The sequence below is a fragment of the Psammomys obesus genome, unplaced genomic scaffold, assembly GCF_907164565.1.
Source record: "Psammomys obesus unplaced genomic scaffold, mPsaObe1.curated_primary_1811, whole genome shotgun sequence".
Classification (NCBI taxonomy): Eukaryota; Metazoa; Chordata; class Mammalia; order Rodentia; family Muridae; genus Psammomys; species Psammomys obesus.
Window position 1 is genome coordinate 2362853 of NW_026590062.1, and position 10168 is coordinate 2373020.

At 50.2% G+C, this 10168-nt stretch overlaps 1 protein-coding gene across 1 annotated transcript in view; it reads right to left on the bottom strand.

The window, feature by feature from the left end:
- Window positions 1–10168, bottom strand: part of Myo18b (myosin XVIIIB) — a gene marked incomplete at its 5' end in the record, with an annotated part of 188809 nt that overhangs the window by 102282 nt on the left and 76359 nt on the right. Inside the window, 3 exons of the mRNA XM_055605947.1 lie at window positions 2077–2185; window positions 2888–3007; window positions 9611–9700. Coding sequence (XP_055461922.1) covers window positions 2077–2185; window positions 2888–3007; window positions 9611–9700 — 319 coding nt within the window. The remainder of the gene's footprint in view (window positions 1–2076; window positions 2186–2887; window positions 3008–9610; window positions 9701–10168) is intronic.

The following is a 10168-nucleotide window of genomic DNA, read 5'->3' on the forward strand; positions in this document are numbered from 1 at the left end:
ATCCACCTGTGGAACACTCATTTAATGCACTGCTTTTCACCAGTACAATGGATAATTGCATTAATAACAAGTCATTTCTATTCAGCTTTTAGTACCATTTAATGGGAATAAGAAACACGTTCAAGAGAGCTACAAACTGGTTTGTTCCTGGTAAAAAGAAAATCATGAGAATCCAGGAAAGGACTTCTATCCATAAGTACTATCCTAGGACACACTACGATGATGAACATATGGTAAATGCAAACAAGTGTTCATTAAACAGACAGACAGAGGGACAGTTGATAGATAGATAGATAGATAGATAGATAGATAGATAGATAGATAGATAGATAGATGATAGATGACGAAATAGATGATAAGTGATGAGATAGAAGGTTGCATGGGTGGTTAAGATGGAAGAGTAATGCATGTATCCCTGATAAGCAGGTGTAATGGTGGAGGTTGGGATAGATGGATAGGTGGGAACATAGATAAGGGACTGATGGGTAGATGGGTAGAGGGATGGGTCAGTGAGCGAATGGATAGATGAGAGAACAAGGAACCAGTCTATATAACAATGCCCTGATTTATCCACTCACCTATTTCCTGGCTTTCTGTAATCTGTTTCCACACTTATGGCTAGTTTCCTGAGCTCAACTAAAATTCTTCTGAGGCCCTCAGAGTCCAGCCTGGTGCCAGGAGTGTATTATAAAAGACTCAATGTAAGTGTTTAGGCTGGCATAAGAAAGCTGGGTTTTTATGAGGCAGAGGCGGGCGAGGGAGGACAGCAGTGGTGGATGAGAGTGTTTTATTGGCCCTTTCAACTTTCCTGTATTTTAGAGGTTTCATGTAAAGAGTATGTATGGCTTTCCTAATGAAAAACAGACTCTCTGTGGCTGGCTTCCCAAACTGCACATCCAGAGCTAAGCACCTGCCTCATGCAGTGATCGATAGGCCTGTGAGCTAAGGACATCTCCACCTCATCAGCCCCCTGATCGCTGCAAAAGAAACATGCCTGGATAGCCTCATCCAGACACGTCCTGGATAGATGAAGCCATCCTGGGATGCCTCTGGGGAGGCTGTGCTACCGCACATAGCTGGCTCTGTACCAACAGATACCCCACTCCCTATGTGCACTCTGACCTGTTGAGTCTCTCCTAGCAGAAACCTTCAAATGCCCTGTGGTCCCTTCCCTGATCAGTTTATCAGGGAGACTCAGACACAAACATAGCAGGAGCACAATGTGTGTGTGTGTGGGGGGGCGGTGTTTCATCAGGCAAAGGAGCTTGAGAAGCCTCTAAGCATGATGACTTGAGTTCTACCATGAACCCCATGATAGAGAACATATTCCCACAGATTGTCCCCTGATTGTCACGTATCTTATGTGTGCACACACACACAGGCAGTGAAATGGATATAATGATTTCTTAAGAGCATAGTAGAAGCCCACTGTGTTTGGTGTCTTCTCCACAGACTCCAGACTTCTGTCCCTTGGATGGTCCTGATATTGCAAGGGCATCCTGAAGTCTGTTACCAATATTTTGCTAGCATCTGATATCTGGGCATTTTCTCAACAGCTTCAAATCAGCTGGAGGGAATACGCAGCATAGTGGGGACCGGACAAAGATGTCACCGTTCGGCTCAACCATGAAATCCAAGTCCCCAGGCAGTGGCATAACCAGGGCACACCGAGAGCACTCGGCGCTGCCTGCCTCTCACTGCGCAGTCACCCTGAGAGTCAGTCTCGACTTGATCATGTATGAGTTTGGCTGATGTGAGACCATGCAGAGGTCATTCCTGAAGCTGGTATGGCAAGCGCTTTACCAATGGAGCCACATTTCTAGCTCCTCCCTGCTTTTCAACCTGAGCCTTCACCTTTCGCCATGATCCATCTTTACTGGGAATTTGGGCAGATGGCACAGCGGCTGCTGAGTTAGACTATAAGCTGCCCAAGGGCAGAGTTGCACCTGTTTGGCCGCCACAGATGTGGTGGTTTGAGTGGGACTTAACTGCTCGGTGCAGAGCCATGATCAAGTGAACAGAGTGGAAGGGTGTTTCATCTGCCAGCTCCCAACCCCCGGGTCCCCCGCTGCTCACCTCCTCCTGCATGCTTCTCTTCCAAGGTGGCCTGCTGGCTCCTCTGCTGTGCCTCCTCCAGCTGCTTCTGCACCTCCCCCAAGGCATCCTGCGCTTGCTGGTATTTAGCCTGGAAGAAAGGCTCCGTGTCATGTCGGCGGAGGTTTGGAAACAATGGAATCTCTACCCCCAAGCCCCAGTAGTGTATTGAAAAACTAGTTTATGGCACCATGAAAGGTTGGACCTGGTAGAGGGCTTTATGGCCCTGGTATGGAGGCTCTTGTGAGACTCTTGCTTTAGTTATTACAGAGGGCTACAGTGGGGAACCCAGAGACCCCGCCCCCTCTAGCTTCCTATTTAGTTCAGAAACCTTTCTCTCCCGACATGGTGCCAGTTGCCTTAGGTTTTCACCAAAGGCTGAGCCAATAGGGCAGCCCAAGACCTTCAGTCCCCAGAGCCAAGAGCTAGCAGACCTCTTTGCTTTATAAAGAAATCCACTTGAGATATTTTGCTGTCATAATGAAAATGGACTAAACTGGCCAAGACTGGCCCTTTCACGGGTGACCACCCAAAGCCAGGGTTTGGTCACCTGTTACACACGCATGAGACAGGCATGGTACACATATCATGCACACACATCATGCTTCCACTGCTCAGGTCACTACCCACAGCACCTCCCAGGCTTTTGGGAAGACCCAAGTGTCCCTAGGACCCAGGACACAGAAGTCAGCTAGCCTTCGTATCTCACTTGGGCTGACAGGTCCCAGAGAGGCACCAGCAACCTGGACCCACCTCTTCAGGCCACCCCAAGCAGGTCACCGTGAGCCCTCACCTTGAGCTCCTGAACCTCTCGGAGGGCCTGAAGCCTCTCGGCCCGCTCGCTCTCCAGTGCCTGGCAGGTCACGTCACCCTTGAAGCGTTCATCAGCAAGCTCTGAGGTCAGGTCCGTGATCTGAGGACGAGAAACCACCGAGACCACTGGCTGTGCTTTCCTCTCCACGCTGCACGCAGCGCAGGGCTGTCCTAGGACAAAGCGCTGCTTCGTGGACATGAAGGCCAAGAGCTCACACTTCCGGACGTAACTGTTCCGTCTCGTTAGTGCACACTGGGTCCCCTGATTATCACTTGTATCCTCTTCAAAAGGCAGGGAGGGAACTAATAGAACTTTTTGGTAGTAAGTGAGATAAGCCCTGGCACATAGTAGGTACCCAACTAAGGGCAGCTGAACTTGAACAGCCCCGCAGGAAGCAACGTTACTGTGCCCATGTAAGGCACAAGCACAGCTGAATGCTCTGTGCAGAGCACGCTCTGTGGGCCGTGGTGCCAGCTCTCCGCCTTCCCAGCCTGTCTTCGCTGCACCCGACCTGTAATGTATTAGTGATTACACAGACCTGTTAATAGGGGGCAGAGAGTTAACATGACATGTGAGCTGATAAAGGTGACTTGCTTTCTCCAGAGCTGACAGCTAAACCCCAGTGCTGCCACCACCACAGAAAAGAAAATAAAGTGAAGACCCAGCATCAAATGGTCTCACGTAGCCCAGTTACTCAGCTGAGGATGGCCTTGAACTCCTGATCCTTCTGCCTCCCAAGTGTTGGGGCTACAGTTGTGGTGCATGTATATGCCATGCTGGGAATGGAACGTGGGGTTCCGTTGTACATTTTTAATTGCAGATGCAAATAAAGTTGAGAGACAGAGAATGGAAAAAGGAAGCAGGGCTCAAGGTCAAGTCTCAGAGCACACGGCTGCTTGTTCGATCTTTCAGCCAGGGTCTTGGTTGTGGGGAGACACAAGCACTGAGTGAGGTGGGGTCCTCTGTCCCCTGGCACTCAGACTGGGGATCATATAGACGCATTGCCTCATTTATGTAGTGAAATATGGTATGTCCATCGCTCCCCCCTCCCAGCTTTGAGTTTTCATTTGTTTTTTGAAAACCCACTAAGTCCAGTCAGTGCTGACCACATGTGGGCATGGGCCATCAGTGGGAGCCCAGGAGATGTCAACCAAGGATGACCCCTCTCATTTTTTGGTCACACGATCACAGCACTTGGTGCCCACCCACTCATGAAGATGGTTTCACAAGGGCCTCAGCTGCACATCTGTACTGTGGAGTTCTTCCTAATGTTTTTAGAAGTCAGAAAACAAAACTACTGTGAAGGAAAGTTCCCGGGAAGATCCAGCCTGCCACAGAACTCTCAGGCTGACTGGCTCTTTCGAACTTCAGTCACGGGGAAAGTTTGAGTGGTGCAAGCCCAGAGTCTAATTGCAATTTGTCTTGGGCTGTCTTAACCCATTTGATTGACAAGCCATTCTTTGGCCTCTCCTTTGCCTGCCCTTACCTGCTTTAACTATCAGATGAAACCTTTCCTAGTGTGTTAATTTAGCATACACCTAGCTTCCTAGTCCCCGGCTAAGAATGTTCTAGCATTTGTAGCCTGTGGTAGAGATTTCCTCATTTTCAGTAAACTCAACTGTTTCCGCCATCATACTTGAGAAGAGTTGATTTATGGTTTTCTTTGTCCCACTACTAAATAGGTCATAAAATGGTCACTATGTTGGATTGTGGAGTTATGGGTAACCTGAATCTGTTTCCAGGATGTCACTCGTATTTGGCTCTAGAACAAATGTCCTTGAGTTGAGAACTGTGTTGCTGGGAAAACAATTGCACCACAGAAACTGGGGCCACTGTGTGTTCTGTGGACCTTCTTTCCCCTCCAGCCCGTCCTTGTCCCGCTGTGACCCAAAGGGAAACTTAAGGAAAAATAGAGCCAGAGAGTCTGAGGTATGGAGTGAGCTCAAGCCTGTAGAGCAAGCAAGTGATGAAGCTGATATCTGAGCTCATCTCTCTACTGAAAGTATGATGGCTACAGAGGGGGCTCCCAGGGACTCTGAGTGGGTGGCCTCTGAAAGGGGCCTTTTTGCTCTTGCTTAACCTTTTGGCTTTAAATAGTATACCAGGGAAGCCTAGCACACCTCAGGGAAGTTTGCTAAAGGGCAAATTCCCCATTGGAGTCCCCAGGGCCCAGCCCAAAAGCTAAGCTAGTCACAAGGGCCTCTGTCTCCCCCTCCTGTTAATTCTGGCCTTTCTTTGCTTTGGGCAAGTTAGACCCTGCTTGTGGCCTTGTAAAAGCCCTGTGTGGCTGGGACAGTGACCAGTACCATCCAGGAACATCCAGGGCCACAATCCTAAGCACCTGCCTCGCTAGGAATCAGCCTTGATTCCAAGCAGGGGCAGAGGATTCCTCGCTTAGACAATTAGTGTGAAATTTAATTTGTGCTAATCTGCCAGAGCACGGGGAGCACAAAATTAATTTAATGTATTAATTCTGAGTCTCGTGGAACCCGCAGTCTAGAGCACAAAGGACAGTCTGTTCTTCCAGCTACAGGAGACTACGGCATGGTCTCACATGGCAAAGACCACGCAACCCTTACCCTTCCTCCTCCCCCCTCCCTCTCTCTCCCTTCTTCCTTCTCCATCCTCCCCTCCCCCATTCCCTCGAAGCATGGGCAGAGGTCCTGATTGGAGGGGAGAACTCTACACTCAGAACCATGAAGACCACTTTAAGGGTGGATGACTCTGCCTTGCAAACATAGCAGAGTTTTTACAGATGTCACAGGCCAGTTGACAGGAAATCACTTTGACAACCCTCCCTGGATCTGATCTGTGCTGGAATCAGCAGAAATGCCCTTTCTACTGAGGGACAATGGTCCCGAGGGCAAGCTGGACAGAAGGGAAAAGGAATGGCCCCATTTGTATAGCATCAAAAAGAAAAGAACTGGCCTGGCCTGGTGGCACGGACCGGTTACCCTGGCAACCCAGAGGCTGAGGGAGATGAACCGTGTGTTCAAGACCAACCTGAGTGAAACAGCAAGACGCTGTCTGCAAAGAGGGCAGATTTTGTAGCTCAGCGAGGAAGTGCTCACTGGGCACGTGCAAATCCTAGATCAATTTCCAGTATTAAAAAAAAAAAAAAAAACAAAAAAAACATCCAACACAGGTTGCAGCTCAGGACAGATACGAAAAGCTGAAAAGCTGAACCCAGTTGTGGCTGTCATTATCCCTAGATCCTCCAGTCATTATGTGCACACTGACTGTGTGCCAGGCTCCATGCCAAGGGCACACAGCGTAATTAGAGATGACTGACTAATCCACATATCACAGCCTGACCCTGCCCGCAGCTCTGACTTTCAAAGATTTTCAAACCTGGGAAAAGCCTGAGGGAGGCGAATGGAGGGAAGAGGGCTCTCAGATACAGGGTCAGATGCAGGGGGTTTGTGGCTAGTGTTCTGCAGATAGGGAAGCTGAGGCAAGAAGGAATCAGCACGAGCCTAAAGATGCTATACCCATCCTGATGGGAGAGAAGGTATTCTAAAGAGAAATGTGTGTGTGTCCCTGGCTTTCAGAGCCTTCAAGCAATGGACCTCAAGGAAACTCCCTGAGGGGTCTCATGCTGGATGAAGGGAAAGGCTGGAGCCTGGGGCTTGCCAGGGGACTTGTAAGCCAAAAAGAGATTTCAGCCCGGTTCTGACAACCTGCCTGACCAGCAAGCCACCTCCCAAACGTCACACTGCTTCTGCAGACCGCCACCTTCAACCCCGGGAGCTTCCTGATGGGTTCTTGTCACATTTCTCTACCAAACCTCAAAAGTTGTTGTGTTGACACACCTCCAAATCTCAGCACACACTCAATGCTTGACCATGAATTAGACCTTAGGGAAAACCTATAACCTTGGGAAGAGGATGTCCCGCTTGTGTAGTTAGAGATCTGCAGGAGCCCCTGACAATCATGTCCTGTTAGATGAAAGGGGATGTGTCCCCATGAACAGAAGACCCCTCCCATAGGGCAGCCTCTCGCTGGCTCCCGTTCCCTTGGCTTCACTGCAGATAATGAGATCAGTCTGCAGCAACTGTCTAATAAGCCAGGCGATGGTAGTAACCGCCACCTCCCCTGCTGAGGCACGTGGGTTGGATGCAGGGCAAGGGACAGCAGGAAGGTGTGTCTGTGATGCTTGGCCTGGTCAGGATCACCTGGTCCCCAAGTGTTGGGATAACAGAGCCACACAGAAGGCCACACACACTCTCAGATCGGTGGCCTTGGGACCCTTTGTGTGTCCTAATGAGAAGCAACTCTTGCAATAAACTCTCTTTAGAACTCCTGCTAGAAATGCATGTGTTCTGGGGGTACCCCAAGCCTAGGGTCTGTGCAGGTGTTCTGAGGACACCCCAAGCCTGAGATCAGCATCACTGAGCCTGGGGTCTGGGTAGGCATTCCAGGGTCACTCCAAGCCTAGGGACTGTGCAGGTGTTCTGGGGGCACCCCAAACCTGAGATCAGCATCACTGAGCCTGGGTCTGGGTGTGCCTGCTCTATCAGGCTCTACAGGGACCTGACCCAGATTCCACAGTAAAACCTCTGTCAGCAAGAGTCACCTCAGAGCCCGTCACAGAGACAGGGAAGATGGGGATTCCCTCTCGGGTCACACCCTCTCCACACACCAGCCTGGGAGAGCATCACCTCTAGAGGTGCCTCAAACCCTCCTAAGCCAGTAATAGTTCTTTTCTGACAGAAGATTAGCACCTTTCTACAAATGCAGTGTTACAGTCTCCAAATCTCAGGGACAAGATTCGCTTCCCTGGGATGTAAGACACTCGCAGTGGGTGTGAGATGAGGTTGCTGATTGAAAAGGTCACAGCGATAGAAGGAGCTACACTGGCCATGAGGGGAGAAGAGTTACCAGCCAGAGCTGGGCCCTGCATGCTATAATACTGACCTGCCAGGCAGGGTGTGCCCACAGAAGCAATAGTGGCAGGATAGTTATGATTAGATCTGATTAGATCGGAAGCCTGCATTGGCAGTGCTAGCCGCCAGCCACCAGCTGCTTGTCTCTGTAACATCATCTTGTCCATGCACGGTGACATCAGTTTGCATGCCATAAATGTAGAGGCGTGCACGCGCGTGCACACACACACACACACACACACACACACACACACACACACACTGCCAACACCCCTGCAACCCCTTTCCATTCTGCCTGCTTAGAGCCTGAAGTGGCACTTACAGAAGCACTGATTTGCATTTCCTGATTGCTGCTGAGATGGAGCCTCTTCTCATGAGTGTAATTGCATCCTTGAGCATGCAAATCTCTGAAATAAGAATGCCCCTGATGCCAGAACATCATGGAAGATGGGGGAGAAAGAGTGTAAGAGCCGGGTGTGCGCTCACACACATACACAGGTGCGCCTGAGCGCATGCTCTGAAATGCTGTCTTCTGATTGCACTCATGAGTTCACAGCAGCTGTGGTTAACTGCACAAGATTAAGCTAGTCAATGTTCCAGAAGACTGGGGTAGGGACTCATGCCACACCTCAGGAGCTATTGCTGGAGAGAAGAAATCACTTTCCTCAGTGACACAGCCAGTGGTAAGCTGCCTGTGTTCCTGACATACTGACACACACACAGACACACAGACACACTCGCATACATGCACACATACATACATACACACACACACACACACACACACACACACACACACACACACACACACACACAGGAATAGCCAGTGGTAAGCTGCCTGTGTTCCTGACATACTGACACACACACAGGAATAGCCAGTGGTAAGCTGCCTGTGTTCCTGACATACTGACACACACAAACACGAATAGGCATTGGTAAGCTGCCTGTGTTTCTGTGACACCACAGACACATACACACTAACTAAAAGTGGTGGACCACAGTAAAAGGACAAAGCAAGAGAGGACTTGTTGGAAAGGAGCTCAGAGTAGCGGGAGGGGGATGACAGGGGAGTGTGACCAAAATAGACCATCTACATGTGTGGGACTGCGAGAGAATACATTTTCAGGATGTACGTATTCTGAGCTCAGTTGTGAAAAGGTCGAGCTGCTCTTCCAGAGGACCTGAGTTTGGTTCCCAGAACCCACATGCAAGGCTCACAACTGCCTGCATCTCCAGCCCCAGGGAGCCCCGTGGCCCCTTCTGGCTCCCTTGCAGTAGAAATAACGGGTCACAGTGATGTAAAAGGAAGGTTTTCCCAGGCCCCAGTGAGGCTGATTTCTCATACTTGCATACACCGTGCGCTTCCTACAATGGCTTTTAAATAAATCATCAGTAATTTGAGGGAAAGCAAAAAGAAAGAAGCTGCCCTGGCCAGGAACCGTCTGTCCATATTTTGGTCAGTTTTTAACTTTCCCTATCGGATGGTTGGTCTTCCAGCAGGCTGGAACATGCTCTTCGCTCTGCCCATAACATCACACCTTTGACACCACGTGTCTGCCAGTATTTATCACATCTTTGTTTCCCACTTCTATCAACAGCTTCCCCTTGTTTTAATGTGGTGAGACACCCCCCACCCCAACCCTTTCTCCTTTCGTGGCTTATGTAGGGGGCTTTTCTCTTTGGGACAGGACGGCATGGTTGTACAGGGTGAGGAAGATGCAGGGTGCCACGGCTGCCTGAGCACAACAGGCTGGGGCAGAGGGCCCTTCTCCCTCGGCAGACTCCCGGGGAGTCTGGGCGGCGGTGGGCGGCCTACCTTGCTCTCCAGCAGGTCTGTGCTCTGTCTGAGCTCACTCCTCGACTTCTCCGACTTCTGCAGCTTCTGTCTCAGCAGCATCAGCTCCTCCTGCAAGACAAAGGTCCTTGCAGAAGCTGGCCTGGATGAGCCTCATGGTCCACAAGAGGTCGCAGGGGCCAAGGCTGCAGGGATACACTGACTCAGCGAGCTCTGCGAGGCCAGTGAGGATGCCCATTGCAGCCAGCCCCCATTTGCTGAAAGAACTGGAGATGCTCGCATCATGTCAGTGGGGCTCATCACTCCACATGAAGGCCCCGGTGTCTACATCGCACCCCATAAATTCATGTAATTATTATTTTTCAATTAAGAATGAAACTTAAAAATAAAAAAAAAAAAAAGAATGGCTGGCCATGGCGTGGTGATTGGTCTGCACTCACCAGCACATATCAACATGTCTGCGCTTGGTCTGGTCCACACAGCCTACTAGAGGGGCTGAGTGCACATCTCCAGGTGGGGACAATGCTCAACTTGTGTGTGTGTGTGTGTGTGTGTGTGTGTGTGTGTGTGTGTGTGTGT